The 26,208-nt window shown below is 38.7% G+C and overlaps 1 protein-coding gene across 2 annotated transcripts in view; it reads right to left on the reverse strand.

The window, feature by feature from the left end:
* Window positions 1-20,362, reverse strand: part of TMLHE (trimethyllysine hydroxylase, epsilon) — an 80,614-nt gene extending 60,252 nt beyond the window's left edge. For both annotated transcript variants that reach the window (XM_047100731.1, XM_047100730.1), the window contains exons 1-2: window positions 20,263-20,362; window positions 2,824-3,014 (exon numbers count right to left, since the gene is read on the reverse strand). In XM_047100731.1, coding sequence (XP_046956687.1) covers window positions 2,824-3,004 — 181 coding nt within the window. In that variant the 5' untranslated portion in view covers window positions 3,005-3,014; window positions 20,263-20,362. The remainder of the gene's footprint in view (window positions 1-2,823; window positions 3,015-20,262) is intronic.
* Window positions 20,363-26,208: the final 5,846 nt, after the last annotated feature.

Genomic DNA, 26,208 nt, shown 5'->3' on the forward strand with positions numbered 1-26,208 from the left:
CAAATTTGTTGAGCTTTTTTATGGCCCAGAATGTGGTCTGTCTTGGTGGATGTTTCATTTACATTTCAGAACAATATGTACTCTACTTTTCCTGGATGGACTGTTCTATAAATGTCAATTAGGTCAAGTTGGTTGATAGTGCCATTCAGGTTATTTATATCCTTACTGATTTTCTGGCTGCTTAATATATCAATAACGGTGAAGAAGGAGGTTTTAACATTTCCAAGGACAATTGTGGATTTGTTTATTTCTAATTTTATATCAGTGTTTGCTTTATGTACTTTGATGGTCTCTTGTTAGGTTCTACATTTTTAAAATGGTTACATGTTCTCTTAAAGAACTGATCCCTTTATCACTATGTCATGTGCCTTTTTATCACTAATAATCTTCCTTGTTCTGTAGACTGCTTTGTCTGAAATATAGCTACTATTTGATTATCATTTGCATGGTGCTTCTTTCTCCATCCCTTAGTATCGTCCCACAGTGCGTGAATACTGTATGTTTTTGTCTCTTCTCCCTGTCTCTCTCTCTCTCTCTCTCTTGCATTTCAGTATGGGTAATTTCTACTGACCTATTTTTTACATCTACTGATTATATCTTTGAATATGTCAAGTCTACTGATGAACCCATTAATGTCATCCTTCAATTCTGTTGCTATGATTTTGATTTTAAAAATTCTTTCTTATATTTTTCATCACTCTGCTGACATTATCCATCTGGTCTTTATTTTGTCTCCCATCTCCATTATCCATTAGAGTCCTCAACATATTAGCCGTTAATTTCCTGACTGATAATTTCCACACCTGTGTCACATGTGAGTCTAGTTCTCATTGTGCTTTGTCTCTTCAAATTGTTATTTGTTGCCTTTTAGCATGCTTTGTAATTTTGTTGTTGTTGAAAGGCACATGTGTTGTATAAAGCAGTAGCCGCTGAGGTAAATAGGACTTTAAGGTGAGTATTTATACCAATCTGGCCAAGAGAGGGGCTAGAGCTGATGTTTTTGTCTCTATGGGTACCAAAGGCATTGAATTCCTCTAGTGACCTTGTTTTTGTCTCTCTTCTTGGCCTTGGCCCTTCTCTTTGTGCTGTATCTCAGAAACTGCCTGTCTGTTGCAGCTCTCCCAGCTATAATCCACTGTTATTTTAACTGGGGGCTTATTATCAGGTTATAATGCATAATGCATAATGTATAATGTATGGAGGAGAAGGGCACTATCTAATATTTGGATTAAGTCTCAGTCTTTGGAGTAAACAGTGGGCCTATGTCTTTGGGTATAGCCTTCACAATTGTTTTTGTCCCTTTTCAGGGTTATAGGTTGAACAGTATTCCCCCAAAAGATGTTGAACCCATAATTTCTAGCTCCTGTGAATGAGACTTTATTTGGAAATAGGGTCTTTGAAGATGATCAAGATATGATGAGGTCATATGGTACTAGGTCATATCACACTATTGACCCTAAATCCCACAGCTGGTACCCTTATAAGGAGAGATATTTGAAGACACAGAGGACACACAGGGAAGAAGCCATGTGATGACAGGCAGAGAGTGAAGTGATGTTGCCATAAGTCAAGGAACACCAGGGATTGTCAGCAACTACCAGAATGTTGAGGAGGCAAGAAAGAGTTCTTTCTTAGAGTCTTTGGAGGGAATATATCCCTACCTGCCTTGGATTCAGGCTTCTATCTTCTAGAACTGTGAAAAAGTAAATGTCTCTTTTTGCTGTTTAACTTTTTTAAAAAGTTATTTATTTTGAGACAGAGAAAGCACGAGTGGGGAGGAGCAAAGAGAGAGGAGGGACAGAGAATCCCAAGTAGTCTCTGCACTCTCAGTACAGAGCCTGGCAAGGGGCTCAAACTCATGAACTGTGAGATCATGACCTTAGCCGAAGTCAAATGTTCAACTGACAGAGCCACCCAGGCTCCCCAGATTCTGTTGTTTCAAGCCAACTAGTTTACGGTAATTTGTTATAGCAGTGTCAGGAAACTAATAGACAGGGTAAAGCTTTTTTCCCCTCTGCCACCTAATAACTTACCTGGCTGTAGCATTCCCAGTCTATGCCTTTGAAACCCTCTTCCCTATATACTGAGGCTTTCTTTTATTTTATTTTTCCCATTATATGAGAGAGAGAGACAGAGCGGGACTGGACTAGAGCAATGTTCCCTTCTCTTTTGCTAGGATGAGATTATACTGTTGCTGTATATTATTCTTGTCTTTCTTGCAACCTGTAGGATAATCTTGGAAATAAATGGCTAGAGGCCCTTACAACTGCACAGAAAATATTTTCAGTCCACATGAGAAGTATCTGATATTGAACAACAATGTGAATATAGTTAACACTTGAACTGTACACTCAAACATGGGTTAGATGCTACATTTCATTTCTGTGGGATACATCCAGTGGAATGCCACTTGGCGATCAAAAAGAATGAAATCTTGCCATTTGCAACGATGTGGATGGAGCTAGAGTGTACATTATTCTAAGCAAAATAAGTCAGTCAGAGAAAGGCAAATACCATATGATTTCACTCATGTGCAATTTAAAAAATAAAACAAACAAGCAAAGGGAAAAAAAATAGAGTCAACCCAAGAAACAGACTTTACTATAGGGAACAAACTGATGGTTCCCAGAGGGGAGGTGGATGGGGAGATGGGTTGAACAGGTGATGGGCATTAAGGAGTGCACTTGTTGTCATGTGCACCAGGTGTTGTATGGAAGTGTTGAATCAATTCTACACCTGAAACTAATATTACACTATATGTTAACTGACTGGAATGAAAATAAAACTTAAAGAAAATGAAGTATCTGTCTCCATATATCTTACCAAAATGATCTTCGTGTTGCTGCCAAGCACAGTTCAGAGACTTGGAGGCCGTATGGTGCCAACGGATGGCTAATGGAAACAAGCTTTTGAAGTTGGGCTGTTGGAAGGCTGAGCATGTGACTCCTCTGCTGAGCAGGTTCTGGAGCCTGCCGTGTAGATGGGACAGCCTGAAGCACCACATCTTAGAAAATCTGACAGAAGAGAGAGTTAGTAACAGTATTAAATAACCTTTATGAAGCTGTAGGAATAACACCACAGATGTAACTATATGAAAGAATAGATTTAGGGGCGCCTGGGTGGCGCAGTCGGTTAAGCGTCCGACTTCAGCCAGGTCACGATCTCACGGTCCGGGAGTTCGAGCCCCGCGTCAGGCTCTGGGCTGATGGCTCGGAGCCTGGAGCCTGTTTCCGATTCTGTGTCTCCCTCTCTCTCTGCCCCTCCCCTGTTCATGCTCTGTCTCTCTCTGTCCCAAAAATAAATAAACGTTGAAAAAAAAATTAAAAAAAAAAAAAAAGAATAGATTTAATTATCTCAATTCAGGATTAAACAAAGGAAAAATTCTGAAAAGCTAAGCATAAGTGGTCTATAACCATTACTTCCATTTTCTCACTACATAGTCTTTTTGTATGTCTTGTAATCTTGCTTCTAACATACTATTTAACTGAAATCGTTCTTTAAAAATTCACTAATTAAACAAATTTTTTAAATGTTTATTTATTTTTGAGAGAGAGAGACATAGTGCAAACGAGGGAAGGGCAGAGAGGGAGACACAGAATCTGAAGCAGGCTCCAGGCTCTTAGCTGCCAGCACAGAGCCTGATGTGGTGCTTGAACTCCTGAATCATGAGATCATGACCTAAGCCAAAGTCAGACACTTAACCGACTGAGCCACCCAGGCACTCCCGAAATTCAGTAATTTTAACGTTACCACCACATAGAAGAATTGCTTTACAGGTCTAATCCTTTTGGCCCTCTCCACGTGTGACACTATTTATTGATCACTCTCACCTGACTTCTTGAAACTTTTTTTTCCCACTGATTATGCATGATTGTGGGCAAGTTACTTAAACTCTCACTCTGGTTTCCTGTTTTGTAAAATGAGGATAATAATAATAATACTTATTTAATTTGTCTAATATAAGGACTAAAGTACTTAGAATTGTGTCTGTCCCATATTATTATCATCATTATCATTTTTATAATGATTATTGTTAGGGATAAAATATATCTGTTGGTAAAACTACCTTGACAAACCTGCTTAGAGTTGGTGACTCCCTGAGTGTCATGGTTTCAGAAAGATTAATAAAAAAACTTCATTTGCATAATACCTTTAAAAGAATTAATTTGTTCTGTGAGAAAAGAGGGAGAAAACCATCCAACTACAGAGAAGCTGTATGGTGCTTGATGTGAACCTTTTCAATAACCCCTTAAGGTCACTAAACCCATAGAATGATTGCTTTCAGTGGTATGTGCATGTGTGTGTGTGTGTGTGTGTGTGTGTGTGTGTGTCTGTGTGTGTGGTGTAAGCTGAGGAAGGAACTGAATGTCACGTTGATGTGGGACGACATCAATGATAAACACAAAGGCCATAGCTAGAGATGTAACTGCATATTCTGATGACTTGGGGTGATGACTTGGGCATATTCTGATGACAGGCTAGGAAATGAGGAACTAAAGTCAAATTTATTGATATTTTATGGGTGTAAGCAAGGAGCAGAGCATGGCAAGGCCTCTGCTGGTGTCTTGGTTACATTTATGTTCTCTACTGTCTCTTGTTTCTCAACCTCCTACCTACAGAGGCTGGCAAATTATAGTCTGTGCCTAGTTTTATATGTCCCACAAGCTAAGAATGGATTTTATATTTTTAAAGGATTGTAGGGGTTCCTGGGTGGCTCAGTAACTTGAGCATCTGACTCTTGACTTCAGGTCAAGTCATGATAACAGGATCATGAAATCAAGCCCCATGTCAGGCCCCATGCTGACTGTGGGGCCTGGTTAAGATTCTCTCTCTCCCCCTCCACCCCTCTCCCTTGCTCATCTCACTCCCTCTCTCTCAAAAATAAATAAAAAATAAAAGGTTGTAAACAAGAACAAAAAATAATATGAGGCCAAGACCATATGTGGCCTGTAAAGTCTACAATATTTGCTATTTGGTCCTTCAAAGTACAATTTTTCCAACCCCTGGTTTAGTGCTCAGTTCTTTTTTTTAAGTTTATTTATTTTGACAGCAAGAGAGATGTGGTTGATGGTGGGGGGAGCAGAGAGAGAGGGAGGGAGGGAATCTCAAGCAAGCTCTACATTATCAGCATAGAGCCCGATACGGGGCTTTCGTGAGATCATGACCTGCTGAAACCAAGAGGTGGATTCTTAACACACTGAGCCACCCCTAGTTGACACTAATTCTTAAACGAATACTCTTCTCCCTTTACATTGGATTGCTCCCCCAGAAAACCACTCTTAAGCAAGTATATGTATTCCTTTCTTCATTATTTCACTCAACAAATATTACTGAGCATGTGTATAACAGGTTCTCTCTCTCTCTCTCTCTCTCTCTCTATATATATATATATATATATATATTCACATCTTTTTAAATGTTTATTTATTTTTAATAGAGAGAGAGCATGAGCGGGGAAGGGGCAGACAGAGAGGGAGACACAGAATCCGAAGCAAGCTTCAGGGTTCTAGCTGTCAGCACAGAGCCCAATGCAGGGCTTGAAGTCACAAACTGTGAGATCATGACCTGAGGTGAAGTCAGATGCTTGACTAACCCACTCAGGCACCCCTAGCAGGTACTTTCTTAAGTACTGGGAAGAGAAACATAAATAAGTCAGCAATCTCGGCCACCATTCAAGAAGCTCACAATCTAGTGGGGAAGAAAGACAAATATAGGGTGATAACTACTGCTACTTGTGACATTTTTAAACACAGAATACAGTGAAAAACTGCAAAAGAGAAAGCAGTTAACTATGCCTGGTAAAACCGGGAGGACTCCACGTGATCTATATGATTTGAAAAAGTGTTTCATTGTTTTGTATTTACTTACAAAGTAAAATTTGCTCACATGTAAAAAGAAAAAAAGTCTAAACAACCCATAAATATAGAAGAAAATAAAAAGTGAAACCTCCTGTCTTCAATATTTGTCATTCCCATTCGTCAACAATCAACAATCAACAGTTTGGAGAACCAAATTCCAGATCACACGCATGTGAAGTCTCCACACCTTCTATTCTCACATACAAAAATACATTTTGCATTTTATAGTTTTCAGATCACTTAAGTAAATACTTAAGAGTGCAATTCATGGGGGGTTCCTGGGTGGCTCAATTGGTTAAGCATCCGACTCTTGGTTTTGGCTCAGGTCATGATCTCACGGTTCCATGGTGCTGAGCCCCACTTCAGGCTTTGCGCTGGCAACACAGAGTTGGCTTGGGATTATCTCTTTCCCTCTATCTCTGCCCCTCCCACTTGTTCATGCTGTCTCTCTCTCTCTCTCTCTCTCTCTCTCTCTCTCTCTCTCTCAAAAATTAATTAATTAAAGCAATAAATAAAAAACTGACAATACCAAGTTATAACAAGGATGTGGAGGATCAGGAGTTCTGATTCATTGCTGGTGGAATGCAAAACAGTCTAGCTACTTTGGATGACAGTTTCAGTTTCTTATAATGTCAAATATAGATTTAGCATGTGACCCACCAATAGCACTCTTTTTTTAAAAAAGAGTTTATTTTTGAGAGAGAGGGTGTGAGCAGGGGAGGGACAAAGAGAGAGGGTGACAGAGGATCCGAAGAAGGCTCTGTGCTGACAGCAGAGAACCCAATGCAGGGTTCAAACTCATGAACTGCGAGATCATGACCTGAGCTAAAATTGGACGCTCAACCAACTGAACCACCCAGGTGCACCGTCAGTTTTTTAAATTTAGCTATTCTAATGGTTGTGCATGACACCTCATCATTTTAATTTGCATTTCCCTAATTATATATGATGTTGTGCATCTTTTCATAGTCTTAATTGCTATTTGTATATCTTCTTTGGCCAAGTATCTGTTCAGATCTTTTGCCCACTGAACATTTTTTAAATTAAGATTTTATTTCTTTAGACAAGTCTTAGGTTCACAGCAAAATTGAGGGAAAGATACAGAGATTTCCCCAGACATGCATAGGCTGCACCCTTATATCAACATCCCCATCAGAGTGGTACATTTGTTATAACTGATGAACCTATAATTGACACATCTGTATCACCCAAAGTCAATAGTTTACATTAGGGTTCACTCTTGGTGGCCTACATTTTATGGGTTTGCACATGTATAATGACATGTACCATCATTATAGGATCATACAGATTAATTTCACTTTTTGACTGCCATAAAAATCCTCCCCGCCATGGATTTAATATGCAATGTTCCATTTTTCAGTTCATTTAAATATTTTCTAATTTACATTGTGATTTTTAAAATTTGACCAACAGGTTATTTAGAAGTATACTACATATTTTAGGGAGATTTTCTAGTTTTTTTAAATGTTTATTTATTTTGAGGAAGAGAGAGACAGAGTGCGAGCCAGGGAGGGGCAGAGAGAGAGGGAGACAGAATCTGAAGAGGGCTCCAGGCTCTGAGCTGTCAGCACAGAGCCTGATGTGGGGCTCGAACCCATGAACTGCGAGATCATGACCTGAGCTGAAGTTGGACAGTTAACTGACTGAGCCACCCAGGCACCCCTCTAGATTTTTCATTATTATATTCTAACTTCATTTCGCTCTGAAGTGAACAAAAGCAAGCAAACAAACAAACAGCTAGTATAAATGACTGTAATTGTTTCAAGTTTTTGAGACTTACTGTATGGCCCAGGATTACCATCTATTTTTCTGTGTGCATAAAAAGGACATTACAAAATCTCTCTATGTCTAGTAAATATTCCTATCTTAAAGTCAACTTTGAGCATTTCTTCACTAACTGACTTTAGAGCCTGAGATTTCCACATTAATTCAATCTCTGGATTTAGGCAACACAGGGATCCTGTTACCATGTGTTCTGGGTACCGGTACTTTTATAGATGTAGTGTGTCAGATTGGTTCAAATCCTCAGTAGGATTGACATTTGATGAAGAAACCAAGATACATCCCAGGTAGGTCTGCTTGTTGAGGGTGGCTTCAGTAAACTGCCACTGAACAGGATCCCAGGTGGCTATGGAAAGACCCCTAATGAGGGGAGCTCTGAAAATGGAGTGGCTATACTCTTTCCTAGAAAAAAAAAACCTTCAACTTTGTCTGTTATTAATATATCTCCATCTGTTGTCTTTTGGATGGTGTTGGCATTGTATATTTCTTCCACCCTTTAACTTTCAATTTTCCTGTATTTGTACATTTAACTTGTGTCTCTTATAAATAGCACGTAGTTATATTTTGTTTTTTAAACAGTTTAATATTCTTTGTTGTTTAATTAATGTGTTCAGTTCATTTACATTTAACACAATTATTGATATATTTGAACTTAACTCTAGTATATCAATATTTGCTTTCTATTTCCCGTGCCTGTTTTGTTACCTTTTCTCTGTTGTTTTCTTCTATACTTATTAGGTAATTTATATTATTCAATTTCCTCCTTTGTTTACTTGTTTATTATACATTCTTTTACTGGTTTTTAAAAAGGAGTTATTCTAGGACTTACAACATGTATCTTTGGCTTATTAAATTATAATGCAGATTAGAGAATTTATATTCACTCCATTTATATTCCTTCCTCAACTACTATTGTGTATTTTAATTAACACATATATATCCCACATGACATTACTATTTTTGTTTTATACAACCGAGGGGCATTCAAACCTACTCACATATTTAACCTCTCCATCACACTTCATTCCATCTTATAGCTCCCAGCTTTTATTTGGGATCATTTTACTTATGCTTGAAGATCATTAATATTACCTTTGCAGTTGGTGGCAGATTCCCTAAGTTTTGAACCATCTAAAAACAGCTTTTACTTCCATTTTTTAAAAGTTTATTTATTTATTTTGAAAGAGAGAGAGAGCATTAGAAGGGGAGGGGCAGAGAAAGAGGGAGAGAGACAATCCCAAGCAGGCTCCACACTGCCAGCACAGAGCCTGACACAGGGCTTGATCCCACGAACCCTGAGATCATGACCCGAGCCAAGATCAAGAGTCAGATGCTTAACTGACTGAGCCACCCAGGCACCCCTACTTCCATTTTTGAAGGCTATTTTCACTGGATATAGAAATTTGGATTGGCAGTTACTTCCTCCAGCATTTTGAAGATGTCATTCCATTATCTTCATGTTGTTTCTGTCAAGAAGTCAAAGCCAATCTAACTGCTGCTCCATATTAGGTATTACATCTCTTTTCTCCAACTACTTTTACGTTTTTATCTTTTTCTTCATTTTTAGCAGTTTTTACAAAAACACCTAGATAAGGTTTTCTTTGTATTTATTCTTCTTTGAGTCACAGCACTTTTTGAATCCTTGACTTGATGTTTGTGATAGAATTCTAAAGTGACTTCCAATGATCCTTGTCAAATTATAATCCCTTCCCCTAGAGTATGAATATGATGGGATTTCACTTGAGTGATTAAGCAATGTATAATGCACAGATGACTTTTAGAAACATCCTTGGTTGGACTGTCCTTATCCAGCCATCCCTTAAAAGGGACAGGGATCTTTCTGGTGAGAGATGTGAAACCAGAGAGGGATTTGCTGTCAAGGAGATTCTCCATTGGCTTTGAAGATGGAGGGGATCACAGGGAAAGTCATGCAGGCAGTCTCAAGGAGAGGAGAGTGAGTAACAGCATGCAAGAAGGAAACAACAACCTCAGTCCTACAGCCATGTGGAACTGAATTCAGCCAACAATCTGAATGAAGCTGAATGTGCATTCTTAGCCAGAGCCTTCAGAAAGGAATGCAGGCTGGCCAATACCCTCATTTTAGCCTTTAATATACTGGCCAGTAATGACAAACCTGGTATCCTGATCTATAGAACTGTGAACTAATAAGTGGGTGTTAGTTTAATCTATTAAGTGTCTGGTAAGTTGGTATGCAGCAATAGCAAAAGAATACAATGCTTTTGTTACTTTTAGAAAACTCTTAGTTACCATCTCTTCATGCTTCTGTACCATTCTATCTCTCCCCTCCCTCTAGGGCTCCTATTACAAATATATCAGACCTTTACATGTACTAGGTGCCAGGCATTGTTACAAGTGCTGGAAATGTATCAGTAAACACAACAAATATTCCTGTCCTCAGGCCTCATGAAGCACCTTTTAATGGCCTCCGGATATCTACTGTACCTAAACTGGCTCCTCCCACAGTGTTCTTCCTCACAGTCAATTCCAGTAACATCCAATCAGTCTGAAATCTGTGCTTCAAACTGATAACTCCTCTTTAAAATTTCTCCCCTATGGGGGTGCCTGGGTGGCTCAGTTGGTTGGGCGTCTGACTTCAGCTCAGGTCATGGTCTCACAGCTTGTGAGTTTGAGCCCCGCATCAGGCTCTGTGCTAGCAGCTTGGAGCCTGGAGCCTGGTTCGGATTCTGTGTCTCCTTCTCTCTCTGCTCCTCCCCGACTTGTGCTGTGTGTGTGTCTCTCTCTCAAAAATGAATAAACATTTTGAAAAATTTTGAAAAAATAAAATTTCTCTCTTATGGGCAATTATCAAATCATAACTTTTACTCTCTAAGAAATTCCCTAACCTGACCCACTACATTATAGCTTTACTTGCCACCATCCCAGTCAAAGCCCACTGTTATTTCTCTCCCAAAGACTGTATGTAATAGTCTTCTAATTGATCTCTCCATATACACATTTGCCCTCCCTTCAAACCATTTTGCACACTATAGGAAGAGTGAACTAAAATAGACTTGGTTGGTATGTAATTCTTTCTGAATGGATCCCTAAGGCCTTCAGGGTGAAGTCCATCCAAGTTTGTTATCATGTTACATAATGCCTTCTTTTACCTGGTCCTGAGTTACCTTTCAGCCTCACTTCCTCCTTGTACTTCATTGCTCATTGTTTGCCGGACTCACTATACTCTTTCCTGATTCTAAGAAATTCATGTTCATGCCCTTTGTTCTCTCAAACAGAGTAGGAAACCCTGCCTTTTATTCATATTTCAAGAATCAGTAGAGATACCATTTCATTTAAGAATTCTTCCCTAAATTCCCAGAATGAAGCTTTCTTTTGTTCTCTCTTAATATTCTGTTTATGTCTCTATATTCCTTCTTTATACATTTTGATGAAACTATGTTTTTATGTCTCTCTTCCTAGTAATATTTGGATGCTCCTCAACAGGAAGATGTATGTCTCATTAATTTTTGTACTCTAACATCTAGCATGGTTCCTAGTGCTTTGTAAAACTCCATAAATGTTTGTGGGAATTCAATCGAATTACTTTTCTCCCAACTTCCTATTTTCTTTAAATCTGGTAAGATGTCTGTTGTAACTCTTCACTTTAGTCAGTAATGAAAATAGTCAGGTCAAACCAAAGGTAGGCTTTGCAGGAGGCCAACAGAAACTCTTCCTTTGCCTATGGTCTCTTAATCAGTTCCCTTCGAGTATGTAAATTTAATTAACTAATACATAATTATATTAATTATAAAACCCATCAAAATATAGATTTATAATTCTTGTTCATGAAGGTTTCATGAAAGAGTTGTTAAAATCTTAATGAAATTTCATTCATTAATTCACTTAATGCACATTATATCTGCCAAATTTCCATAAACTACCCCTAATAAGCTTTTTTTTAAAAAAAATTACATTTGTGTGAAATGTCTTTGTTGATAACTTTGTAATTTTCTAAGTACACACTTACTTGAAAGCCTGTTCTAGAATCCGACCCAGGAGATACTTAGTTCACTGATTAATAGATTGAAAATTCTTCCTTCTTTGTCTTTGTTAGAAGTGGTAATATATTTACATAAATCCAGTCTTAAAGCACTTCTCCTATTCTCCATAATCCCTTTGATCATTGAGAGTAGTGTAATGATATCATCTGACTTATAGCTTTCCCATGCCAGGACACATACACATTGTTCTTGTTCTTTTTGCAAATATGTATTTCTACCAACCTGAGGTGATTTTTGGGCCTTATGTTTCCAAATACTGATGCTTTAGGCACATACCACCTGTTATATTCATCCTTCTTTTCATATTATTCTTTTAAAAAGGGAACTATGAGCTCATTGTAAAACTTCCTATGTAGCCCCATGGTTTCCCTCATTTCTCCTTTAATAGAATAATTTGCTGTTTCATAGTCAAAATTATGTTTTTGAGAGCTTCCCAATCTTTAGAGTCTAAAACTATCTTTTTTTTTTAAACTATCTTAATGTAAATTAAGGTCCAACAAGTATCAATCACAATAACAGAAACTTTTGGAGAACAGCCATAGCTAGAAATTCTAGTCAGAGTAGGCAATTACATAATAGGTCAATTTGAATCTTTTCATGGTTATTACTAAGGAAGAAGCATTACCTCCTGAAAGGCTTAAAGCCAAGAATCCATTTAGCTCCTGTCAATTTTTCCTTCCAATGTCTCTCAGATTTGTCCTCCTTTTTCCATTCCTATAGAAGCCTTCATCACCTCATGCCTGGACTACTGCCATAGGCTAGATGGTTTCTTTGCCTCTAGTCCATCCACATTCCAATCCATTTTCCATACTATTGCCAGATTAATCTTCTTAAAACACTTTCATCATGTCACTCTCCAGCCTGAGATCTAGCTCAAATGTCACCTTCTTTGTAAAATCTTCCTAACTGCCCTAGGAAGAGGTAATAGCTGCCTAGTCAATGTTTTCATAGTTCTTTGTGCATACCCTTATTAGTGCACTTACAACATGTATAATAATCACCTGCTTAAATTATTATCTTTCTCTCCCCTTTTGCTAAGAGCTCCTTGAGGGAAGGCAAAAGGATTGAGTCATCTCTTTACAATGGCACTCAAGGTTTTACATAATTGGCCCCATCTTGCCCCACCACCTCAGGGGCTTTACCTATGTTTCCTCTGACTATCATGTTCTCCCTCTTATTCTTTCTACTCATTCTTCAGGTCTCAGATTAAATATCAATTCACTGAAGAAAACTTCCCTAACACTCTTAACTAATTAATTAATCAACTCATTTAAAAAAATATTTATTGGACACCAACTTTGTTCCAGGCACTATTTTAGGCACTTGGGATATATAAGTGAACAAAAAAGGCAAACACTCCTCCTTTCATGGAGTGTATCTTCCAGTGGGAGGAGGGAGATGATTAAAGATAAACACAATACATAAGTAAACTATATAACACATTATAAGATGATAAGAGCTATGAAAAAAATCCAGCATGAAAAAGGGGTAGGCTGGAGGTAGTAGGAGGTTTAAATATGGTGGTAAGGCTAAACCTCATTGAGAAAGATGACATTTGAACAAAGAGGAAGTTAGTCATGAAGATATCCAGTGTAAAGTAAGTTAGTGCAAAGGTTCTAAGCTGGGATTATATCAGATCTACTTTTATCCTCCTTTTAAAGATACTTTCTATTGATTTCCTTCATGAGTCATAATACAATTTGCTAGTATCTTCTTTTTTCTCTCCCCTCCTTCTGACCCAGCCTCTAATTTAAACCTATATTTTCTTACTCCTGGTTAGTATCTATGTCCTCTTTCTACACCCATTTTTTGTTACTTGTGTAATATTTCAGAGTATAAAATATTTGCCTCTATTCTGTCATTTCATCTTCCTCACTTATTCTTAGCTTTACAAGTAAACATAGTTACAGCTCACCATTAAACATACGTCAAATGTCTCCTATGATTTCTAGGTTATCTGAAGCTTTTTTATTTCCATTAAATACCTTAGGAAAGCATCATGGAACTAATATTTCCTGAGTCTTGCACATTCATTATAGCTTGCATTTATGACTTAAAGTTAACTTAGTTGGATAGAAAAACCTTTGGCTCTCATCTTCCTGTTGTTTAGCTATCACATTTATAACAAGTAGTTTTCTAACATCACAACATTTGTAGATTTCTCCGAGGTTTCTTCTGGAGCTCTTTCCCTGGAAGAACTCTAAGACTACATTTAAATACATATAGATATTTATTATAGTTACTATATGTAATAAATATTTATTACATGTTAATCAAATGCAGACTTTTATACATTTATTATATATAACCTTTTAATACATATTATATACATATAATTATATATAATATATAAAACATATTTATTCTATTTATATATGAAATTCATTTACGTTTACATATATGTATAAAACCCATTATATATACTATATACATATATATACAGTTAGTATATATATGTATATAGTATATATACATATATAGTATATATAGTATAGTATATACATATATAGTATATATAGTATATATATGTATATAGTATATATACATATACTATATATGTATATAGTATATAGTATATAGTATGTATACATATACTATATATATATAGTTAGTATATACACATATAGTAACCTTTTGGTGTGTATTCAGGAATCTGGTGTTCACGGGTGAGCAGACCCTTTGTGGAAGAAGTGCAACACTGGCCTGCTGCAGTGACCAGTTCTGTCCAGAGTCTTTCAGAACATGGAGATTCCTTGAGGAGCTAGGTGAGGCCACCACAGTGCACTCTGGGCTGCATTTCTTCCACTTTTCCACTTCCACTTTTGGTCTTTTTTATAGGCATTTGAACCCACATCCTAATTAAGGCTCATCTACAGCCTAGACTAAGACGGAAAAGTTTCTTTGATGTATCACTATTCTGTTGGTGGAGTTTTTGCTAAACTGTGTGTAGATCTTTGAGGTTCTCCGTCCCAATTCTATGACTTGTAAGGACCCAAGGCCTTCTCCTGCAAACATTGACACTCAAGCCAAGGTAGAGTACCTGACTAGACATTTTTGTGAAGACATCCAGATGGTCAACACACATGAAAAGATGCTCAACATCACTCACCATCAGGGACATGCAAATAGAAGCCACAATGAGATATCACCTTACACCTGTCAGAATGGCTAAAATCCAAAAGACAAGAAATAATAAGTGTTGGTGAGGATGCGTGTTGGTGGGAATGCAAATTGGTACAGCTGCTGTGGAAAACAATATGGAGGTTCCTCAAAAAATTAAAAGTAGAACTAAACTATGGTCCAATAATTCCACAATTGGGTATTTACCCAAATAAAACTAAAACACTAATTTGAAAAGATATATGTACCCCTATTTTGTTGCAGCATTATTTATAATAGCCAAAATATGGAAGCAACTTAAGTGTCCACTGATAGACAAATGGATAAGGAAGACGTGGTGTGTGTGTGTGTGTGTGTGTGTGTGTGTGTATAACAGAATATTGTGCAGCCACAAAAAAGATAAAATTTTGCCATTTGGACAACATGAATGGACCTAGAAGGCATTATCCTAAGTGAAATAAATCAGACAGAGAAAGACAAATACCATGTGATTTCACTCATATGTGGAATTTAAAAAGCAAAACAAATGAATAAACAAACAAACAAAAAGCAGAATCAGACCTATAAAAACTGAGAACAAATTGATGGCTGCCAAAGGGGAGGGGAGTGGGGGGATGGGCAAAATGGGTGAAGGGGAGTGAGAGATACAGGCTTGCAGTGATGGAGTGGATAAATCATGGGAATAAAGGGAACAGCACAGAGAATATAGTCAATGGTATTGTAATAGTGTTTTATGATGACAGATGGTAGCTGCACTTGGGGTAGGCACAGCATAATGTATGGAGATGTTGAATCACTATGTTGTATACCTGAAACTAATGTAACACTGAGTGTCAACTCTACTCAAATTAAAAGAAATTTAAAAGTCACTCAAGCCCTAGGCTTTTACTTCTGGTTAGGTTGAAGAAAGTTACAAAAGATTGTTTCACCAGCCCTAAAAGTGAGAATCAGCCAGATAAGCTACAAGATCATAGTTTAAAAACCTCATCAGACTTTGGGTTTAAGTTCTGACATGTAAAGAGCTTGGATCTTGTCATTCCCGTCCTAACAATAAGAAAAAGGTGATCAAATTGAGAAACAATGGCTCTTCTTAGATTTAGACAACTGAAGTTGCAGGGCAAACTGCCACCCCAAATCTGGAGAGACTGGCAAAGCCAGAGAAGCACAGCCAAGATCTATTTACCTGGAGGAGAAACTCCATTCACTTAAATGGTAATTTTGATGAACTGCTGGAGGCTGAGTGTGGTCCACCTTGAGAAGGAGAGACTTCTGGGATCATAGTCTTAAGGGGGAACCCACACTTTCATGGGTTTTTACCTCCCTGAATCCCACCAGGATCTTATGGTATAGGGTCCAAAACAATTCCTGCATGGTTCTGGCAGGCGAGAGGAGAGTAAACATTGCATTGTCCATAATAGAGTATTCTCCAAACAGAGCTGTCTCTATAACAAAGGCCTGCTCTCCAGGGGAAAAGACTTTAATCAGAGTCTTATCCCATCTGGGGAAAGGGCCCTTCTCTTACTTGAGCCTTCTTAAGCCTTTCCATGTTACCAAAAGGGAGGTGGTATGAAACACTGTTAAGGACACAGGCCCACTAAAAAACTAAGATTTAATCATAAGATTATAGAATGCATCCCCTATCTCACACCTTACCACCATGCCATCAGACTTCAGTATAATAAGAGTGGATTATTAAATGAAGGATCTGCAAGATGTAGACTCTATCTGATGAGTAGTACTTAAGGCATAGGAGGGACAAAAGGGAGACAAAAATCAAGGACACTAGGAAAATGTGAAGTCTTTGACACCTACAGCTACCACAAACATTACATACAGCCCAACTTCCAGCCAGATTAAAACAAAACCTCATATTAAAGGCTATTTATGTCAGTACCATTACACAATACATTATGCCTGAATTTCAACAAAAAAATTATAAGGCACATTAAAAGCAAAACAAACAAACAAACAAACAAACAAACAAAAAACCCAAACCAAGTCTTAAGATAAAAAACAAGTATCAGAGCCAGACTCAGATATGACAGTTTTGAAAGAAAAGACAAGATTAATACGTTAAGGGCTCGACTGGAAAAAGCAGGCAATATTCAAGAACAGATGGGTAAATGTAAGCAGAGAGATGGAAATTCTACAAAAGTATCTAAAGGAAATGTTAGAAATTAAAAAACACTGTAACAAAAATAAAGAATGCCTTAGATGAGCTCATCAGTAGACTGGACATGGTCAAAGAAAGAATCAGTGAATGTAAGCATAAGTCAAGAGAAACCTCCCAAACTGAAATTCAAAGAGAAAAACAAATTTTAATAAAGCTCAGAACAGAATACCTATGAACTATGGGGCAATTTCAAGAGGTGTGACATACACTTAATTGATTAGCAGGAAGTAAAGAAAGGAGCTGAAGGAACATTTGAGGTAATAATGGCTGAGAATTTTCAAAAATTATTGACAAACACCAAACCACAGATCCAGGAAGGTCAGAGAATGAGCATGATAAATATCAAATAAAAAAATCTAGGGGTGTCTGGGTGGCTCAGTTGGTTAATCCAACTCTTGATTTCAGGTCAGGTCATGATGTCACTGTTCATGAGATCGAGCCCCACATCGGGCTCTGTGCTGTCAGCACAGAGCAGAGCCTGCTTTGGATTCTCTCTGCCCCTCCCCTACTCAGGCTCTCTCTATTTCCCTCTCTCAAAATGAATAAATAAACAACAAAAAAAGAAAAAGTCTATACAGAGGCATGTGATATTGAAGAACCCGGGGTGGAGGGAGAATACCTTAGACAGCAAGGATAAGAATTATGAGAACTTCTCTAAATATATTTAACAAAATTTGGAAGATGAAGTTTTTTTTTTTAAATGGATAAGTCACGGAGATGAAAAGCCCAGCATAGAGAATATAGCCAATAATAATACAATAACATTGTGTGTTGACAGATGGTGACTGCATTTATCTTGGTAAGTACCAAGTAACGTATAGGATTGCAGAATCAATATGTTGTACACTTGAAACTAACATAACACTGTGTATCAATTCTATGTCAATGACGATAATTTTTTAATAAATGAATTTAAAAAACTATGTTGCTGGCTTGAAATCTGGAGTAGCAGTGGGGGCAAAGAGAAGTGGATAGGTTTAAAAATATTCAGGAAGCAGAAGTGAGAAGATTTTGTATTGATTCTATATTGGGAATCGGGAAGAGAGAGGACGCCTCCGACTTAGCATGCTTAAAGTGGAATTGCTGTTCGCCTCCAAACTCACTGTCTTCCTTCACTGCTAATCTCAGTGAGTGGATCAGCATGCTGGCACAGACTAAGCATTCATTGATTGTCTTTGGAGTGAAAGAATAAATGAATAGAGTAGAAATACGGCCAAAGCATTCACCAGTGCCTGCCAAACAGCCAGTCCCAAACTCACCCTCAAGGTCAGCTCAGCAGAGGTCTATCACAGTTTCCCTCTCACTTTATCAACCGTTTGGAAAATCGCCATATCTCAGGTCCAGAAGAACACCCACCTTCACATCAGACACTCCTTGCCTAGAACCTGTAGGTGTGGCACAGACCGGGTTTTGCCAGGAGCCTCTTCTGTAATTTCTTTACATGAGGCCAATGGCACAGCGTACAACCCTTAGGAGCACAGGGGATGTTTGGTGTTGTAGAAACAGGGTCACAATGGCACCCAACTGGTGGATCTGTGTTCACCTTGGCTTGGATCAGAGACTCTTCCCACCAAACGGGTTTCTTAATCCAGCCTCTCCCCCAGACCCTCGGGCTGGCAGGCAAAAAATACAACTGCCAGAAACACCACAGACATCAAGTGATCAGCTTGGATATTTTATTGCTTCTCCCAGCCAGGGCTGACAAGCAGAGATACAGAACTGCTTGTGGTTCCTGGTACAGAGACCAAAACCAGGAAGTGATCTGTCCCAGTGCAGATTTCCCAGAAATAAGAATGAGATGGGGTATGTGGACGATGCGCCTCAGACTCAACCAACCCAGTGACCGTTCCCTTCATCATATTGGTTATGAGATAGAACACATCTTTAAGTATGGTGACAAATACATTCATGTCTCACGGTTGTGCAGACTACAGGATTTTGCATAGTATATGGCTGTCATTATCATTATAAGCAGTTTCTTAATGAGATGGAATTGGAATGACACCAAAATGTTGGTCCATAGTGTTTATAATTCTATCTCTAGAGTTAATGTACAATAACTGTATGTAAGTTTTACTATAATGATTCCTCAAAGGACAATGCCAGCTAAGAAGCAACTCTAATTTTTTTTAATGTTTATCCATTTCTTGAGAGAGAGACAGAGTGTGAGTGGGGGAGGGGCAGAGAGACAGGCAGACACAGAATCGAAGCAGGCTCCAGGCTCTGAGCTGTTAGCACAGAGCGCGACGCGGGCCCGAACCCACCAACTGCGAGATCATGACGCAAGCCAAAGTCGGACACTTAACGGACTGAGCCACCCAGGCGCCCCAAGAAGCAACTCTAAACGACTGCTATGTGGGAATGGATTATGGAAGTGTTTCTCCATATGAGAGCTCAAGGTTTTTGTTTGTTTGTTTGTTTTTTGGGTTTTTTTTTTTTTTTTTTTTTTTTGCAGCGATTGGGTAACAGGTAAACCACCCAAGTCTTTTATGAGGAGACTTTTGCTAGGCATTGTGTTACGTTCATTCAACTCATAATGTTTTGATCAATCATTTGGTTAAAAATCTTTAACAGTAAAGCATTCACAAAAGCATTCTTCCAGAGTGGACATTCACCTCTAGGGCATTGGATGAATGCTTTTTCCAGTTTTGGGGGCAGTCAGTAGTTAAAAACGTTGAAAAGGTTTTTCAGAATTGTTTTCGTAAGGGAGAGCACTTCCTCGCGTAAGTTCTCCGCTGCCCTGCCCTGCCACTCCCGACTCCTGCTAGGCATTCTTGCTCGGGAGGGGCAGAAGAAGGGTACAATGCGCAGACAACACTGGTGGATATTATAACGAAAGGAGTTCCACCTTCCACTCTACCGCCGAACAAAGTGAGACATGGACAGGCTAGGGGCTCTCTGAAAGCTAGACACCAAGTCGGTGACAGACCCAGGGCGGGGAAGTCGGATCGAGTTTGAAACAATGTACACTGGGCGTCACTCCGAACCCGAGCTTCCTTCAGCTCTCCCAGCTCTTTCCGAGCGCTAGGCCCATCTGGCCCTGCGCTGATCTCCGGGCTTTGTCGCGCAACTGGCATAAACCGTGACGACAGCCCTGCGGAAATGCACGAGTGGCCTTCTCCTCAGCCAGGGTTAAGGTAAGTACCACCGCCCTGGTACCGAGCAGACGGGGTGGGAACCATTCCCCTCACCCCGCCTCCCGTGCCAGGCCTTCAATAGAGCGCCCGGGCTAACCCAGCCACTGCACCCACCAAAGACACCCCTTCCCGATCCGTGGGACGGGACCCACCTGTCCTGGAGGTCGCGACTCCCAACTCAGCAAAGCGGGAGGAAATGCAAGCAAGTAGAGCCTTGGGAGGCAGCCCTGCACCCGCCTTTTGCTTTTTCCCAGAGACCATCTGCCCCGCGCTCCCCTCCCCCAGTCCGTTCAGGCCCAACTGCCTAGAGGCCCCGCCCCACTTCTTCCGGCCTTGTGGGTGCGCGTCCTGTGCGCCCGGGACCGGGACTGCTGCGGGGGTGTGCTACAGCCTCTGATCCAGAAGGGTGGCGACGGGGTGCCCTAGTCGATGGCCTTAGTTTGACAGATTTGGAGCCCCAGGCACAGAGAGGAGAATACACGGACTCATAAAAGTATACTGGGTGTAACACCTAGGTTTCCTTGTTTGCCTTTTCTGTGCCCCTCCTGACTCTCCCCACTAATGAGGTTGCTTATCGAGGTTTGCTGGAACAAAAATTCTTCCACTTCCTTGCACCACTTTCTTGAACTTAAGCCACATACCACTCACTCCTGGACTCCCAGGAGTTCATTTGAGCTACTTGAATCCAGGGCCCCTGTACAGAGCTAAATACAATGAACATTAGAATGGAAGGAGCCATCACGAATGCACAGCTTATGCACTTAAAAATTTAAGAACAACACATATTACAAAAAGACCAAAAACTGCACTGAAATAGTATATACAATGAAAATGAAATCCAGAACAAAGGGGAAAAAAAATCTAGAGCAAGAACAAACAAATATAACGTACAGACATTGAAAAATAAACTGACCGGTATTGCACTTATTACAGATGAAAAATAATTCGTCTGATATCAAAGGGTAATAAAGGAAATGGTTTGTAACAGTTAGCACCAATAAAAGAAGGAAGTGACTTCGTAATTTTGTCCTGAAAATCTTTCTGCCACACGCTCTACCCCTACTTGTTCTTTAGGAAAATTGCTACTCCTTATTTTGACTCAGTTTAGATATTACCTCCTCTATGAATCAGTCTCTCTCTTTCCAGATAAATTTCTATTCTTTCCCATGGGTTCAATATGCCCAATGGATCCAGTACAGGCCTTTGGTATAGCAAATATCACTCTGTATTATTACTTCTACCTTTGCATGCCTGTGTCTTTCAATGAACAAGTGGCCTCTTGAGATGGTAAGAAAAATATATATTTTTAAATAAATTTTAAATAATAAATTATAAAATTTATTTTCTAAGACCCTAGCACAGAACCTAACATATAGTATGTATTTACTGAATATTTGTTGAAAATTGTCTAGAACCAGTGATTAGACAGAAGAAAAGGCTCTAGCTAGTCTAGGATGTGAATTCATATACAGAGGAATAGCTGAATGTAGTGACTCTAGACTCAGGCTGGTTTTCATGCCAGTATTAATGAGTGCCTAGTGTACAGCAGGTGCGATAGCAAGTTCTCGGTGTAAAATGGTAAACACAAACCAGATAGTGTCCATGCTCTTATGGAGCTTAATGAACTGATAGGAATTGGCCAGGCAAACAGGAAAAGGAACATTCTACACAGAAGGGACAGCCTGATCAAAGGTCCTATAATAGGAAGGAGCATGACAGTATTAATTAGAGTGAGTAAGATCAGTAAAGGTAAGGTGAAATCAACAGATAGTAAGTACCCAGAAAGAGGCAAGAGGTTGGTAGATAAAGCCTGTTTAACAGTTGGAAAAAGAAGTCATTTGCCCTAGTAATATAACCAACATTTATTAAACCTGCCTTATATGCCAAATGCTGGGCCAAGTTTTTTTTTTTTATAACAAACACTAATGTAGACAACATTATTATCTCTGCTTTAAGGATAATGGAACAGGGTTACAGACCACTTAAGTGATTTCATCAGAATCGCAGAATAGTTAAGTTTCAGGGCTGAGATTCAAACCTAGGTAATCTGGCTCCAAACCTGAGGACAGGAACTATAATAAAAGCATAAGTAAAAACTACAAAGAACTCTTTCACAAAATATGTTCATTGTTCCCAGATATAGGACATCTATGAGAAACAATAACCTGGAGTCAAACATTAATGCTCTAGACAGAAGAATTTGGTATAGACATTGGTTGGTATTGGCAGGGGTAGTGGTGCCTTTGGTAGGTGATACCATCAAGCAGCAATGATCATAACATTAGGCATCAGCAGCAAGCCAGAGTAGATGAGGAAGAAAATAGTAGATGTCCTGAGTGCTACTTTGTGAGACACACATGAGACCTTGGTCTCTGACCCTCAGTTTCTGATTTTACGAATGGGCATAATAATAGTCTCTATATTACAGGGTTGTGATGATCAAATAAAACAATGTGTATAAAGTACCCAGCCGTGTCTGACACACAGTAACTGCTCAGTGAGTACTGGCTGCTATGATTATGATTATTAATGTTATAATGATGCGTTTTAGTGAATGAAGGAAGGGAGCTATGACCAACCAGATAAGATGTGGTTCAGGTATAATCTGAGGAAGGTACCTTGGAATATCAGATAAGTATTGAGTGGGCGGTGAAACAAAAGTTAATTTCCTCCTTTTGGCATCAACTGCATTTTTAGTTAGTGCTTACTATTCTGTGTTGCGATTGTTTACTTGCTGCTTTCCCTTATTACAATTCTATGTGCTTGTGAGTGTGAAGTAGCTAACACTGTCTAGCACAGAGTGGGAACTTAAAGAACATTTGTTGAGTGAGTGAATTAATGTCTCAAAAATCAATAGGTACAAATGTGCTAAAAAAATACACAATAGTATGTGGGTCCTTTATGTTTCAACCACACTGGTCTTCCTTGTGTTCTAGAATACACCAGGCTTGTTCCTGCTCTGCTTCTACAAATATAATCTGCTCATCTGTTCATCTCCACATGTACTGATAATACTTGAGGCTGAGGGTTGGCATTTTTTTTTCTGTAAAGGGTCGATAGTAAGTATTTTAGGTGTTGTGGGACACATCCAGTCTCCGTTACTACTTGATTCTACCTTCATTGAGCAAAAGCAGCCACAAACAACACTTAAATGATGAGTGTGAATGTATTCCATTAAACTTTATTTACAAAAACAAGAAAGAGGTAGAATTTGGCCTGTGGGCTATAAGTTGACAGCCCTGCCCCAGACCAAATCAGCACCATTCTTGCATGAATGTTCTAGAAGGGTGATGTGTAGGAGCTCTCATCTTTGGCCAACTTCTATATCTTACTTTTATCAGCATCTGAATGAAGCTTTCATACTCTCTAAATTGGTCACAACCTTAAGAGTTGTTGAAAAGTGATTCAAACTGTATATTGTGATTTTTGAATTTTAATTTATCAAAGTGGTCCTTAAAGGAAGCTACTAGTGACCTTTGAAAAGCTTAAAAATAATTAAGAAAAGAAAGAAAAAATTCATATTAAAACTAACCTTTATTATATGATTAAAAGTGACTTTTAATCAGAAAATAAATATTCTGGACAAAGTGCAATGTCGAATTTGGCTGAGGCTTTGGTCTATGACAACAATTCTATATATTCTATACAGAAATAAGTAAATGCTAAAACATCTCAGAAATCATGTAGGCCATGCAAAATTTTCCTCATCTACCAATGAACAAAAACATGGTAAACCTTAAAAGTGTTGTATTAATTTATGCCTGAGGATATGAGCAGGGTATGAACATTTCTGACTTAACAGAAATATGACTCAGCACAAAATCAGTAGCATGTATAATAACTTTTGCAGTGAAGAGGTATTTCATTAGTTGAAAGAGACACAAATCTACCTGAAACTAACTTAAGTGAGAAAGAAATCTGTGGAAAGATATGGAGTTTGTCACAAAATTTAAGGAGTGGAACAATCAAAATTTGGAAAGGGCAAATTACAGTTAGGCCTCAAGAATGGTCAAATGGCAATTATTCAAATGCCATTATAGCTCTATCATTCTTTTATCCATATTCTTCCCTACACATTTGTGCTCACACTCTCTCCCTGTCTCTGTCCTCTCTCTCCTCTCTCTCCTTCCCTCTCCCTTTCTTTCTCTCTCCTTCCCCCATCTCCTTTAAAATCTTCGTTTCTCAAGTTCATGCAATAAGAAATATGGTTACTGATACCTTCCCAAATTTTCATCTTACAGCTTCAACCACTGGAGAGAGACATTATGCCACATTGGGTCCTCTGAAAAGCAGATGCCAAGATGGAGTTACAAGTCCAGAGATCTATTGTGGGTAATGATTAAGAAGATAAAGAGGAAGAGCAGGAGTAGGCAGGGGAGAATTCAGACCATAGTACAGGTCTGACACTTATTAAAGGAGAGGAAATTAAGGAGGAATGGATACAAAATGCCTCAGACTGCAGTGCAACTCTGTGGAATTTCCAGCCAGCCCAACTGGGAACTCTAGAGCAAAGGTTACTAATTATAAGAATCCCACATTGAGCATAAATGTTCCTAATATCCCTTCTGTGCTCAGAAATTGCCTGGAGATGCCTGGGATGGGTATGGCCTTGGGTAAAATGATGCAAAAATATCCCCAAAGTGCTACAGCTGGAGGCTGTTGTCTAACTCCACTGCCCACAGTAGATTTTCTCTTGAAAGAAAATCTGAAAGGCACCTGCCACAGACACTGGGAGAGGGATTCATCATCAAGCTTTAAGTCATCAAGACCAATTAACTGTAGTTAAGTGACTGATGTCATATTATAGTAAAGGACAGTTTTCAAGGGTGACCAACCATCCCAGTTTGCCTGAGACTGAGAGATTCCCTAAAGATTTTCCTAAAACTATGATACTCCAAGGTAAACTGGGATGGTTGCTTTTCCTAGTGTTAATAGGCATGGGAAGGGCATTTAAGATAATCTTATAGGATTTTAAACTGTATGAACAATTGCATCTTACTGCATTTTATGGAGGAAATTCTCTGGTATAGTGGTTTTATTAGATTAGGGGAACTTATGAAGGTCTCAGAACTATTCCCATGAAAATGCCAAAGGTTTCATATTTTATTTCTTGTCATGTTCACTCTCTTGTGCATTTATACATGCCTAGTCCATCTAGAAAGTTTCTCTCACTGAAACCTGCTTACCCTTCTTACCACTGTTAGAGAGAAATGCCTCTTCCCCAATGCTTTGTTTTCTACAAGGAAGGATTTCCCCAAATAAGGATTAAGTCACATAATAAATTCTAAGCAACTATCATAGAGCATGACATAAAGTAACAGCTTGCATCAGTCAGGACTCTTAGCTGCATGCAACAGAAGCTGAATCTGCATGATTTAAACAAAGGAAAGTTTAATAAATCTATATTGTTAATGGCACCAGACTAGCACTCATGCTATTACAGAAATCATAAAACTGCATAATATATGCAAAGAAACTGTTTACAGGCATTAACTGCATAATATATGCCAAGAAACTGTTTATAGGTATTGAACAATAGTCAGCACATGACTGTGATTTACATTAGAAGAGAAACTCACAAGGTAAGCCCCCAGGATCACTCCATTCTTTGCCTGGTGTTAATTTTCTGACGCCAACATAGAAAGCTGCATTCCAAGATGAGTTTAGCATTCTCACTAAGCTCAGGAGGCAAGGATCAGAGTTCAGAGCAGCTAACCAAATTAAATCCATGGAACAAGACATTAGAGAAGACAAAGCTGTGAAGATGTTTCAATGTCTTGGGGTTTCCAACAAATCTTTAAAAATAGGGAAAATAGAACTTACACTTCTTTGTTTCAAGACTTCTGTAAAACTACACTTATCAAAACAGTATGATATTGTAGACAAATAAGTCAATGGAACAGATTAGAATCCAGTAATATACCTACACATATATGGCCATTCATTCATTCATTCATTCATTTATTTTGGGGGGTTTGTTCAACCATTAACCAAAGAACATCTGGGCTGTTTCCAGTATTTTTCTACTGTGAATAAAGTTGCTATGAACATTCATGTACAGGTTTTTGTGTAAACACAAGTTCTAATTATTCTGGGCT

This window comes from Lynx rufus, unplaced genomic scaffold (assembly GCF_022079265.1).
Source record: "Lynx rufus isolate CCGP_SWC_20201006 ecotype Redwood Valley unplaced genomic scaffold, mLynRuf1.p SCAF_52, whole genome shotgun sequence".
Classification (NCBI taxonomy): Eukaryota; Metazoa; Chordata; class Mammalia; order Carnivora; family Felidae; genus Lynx; species Lynx rufus.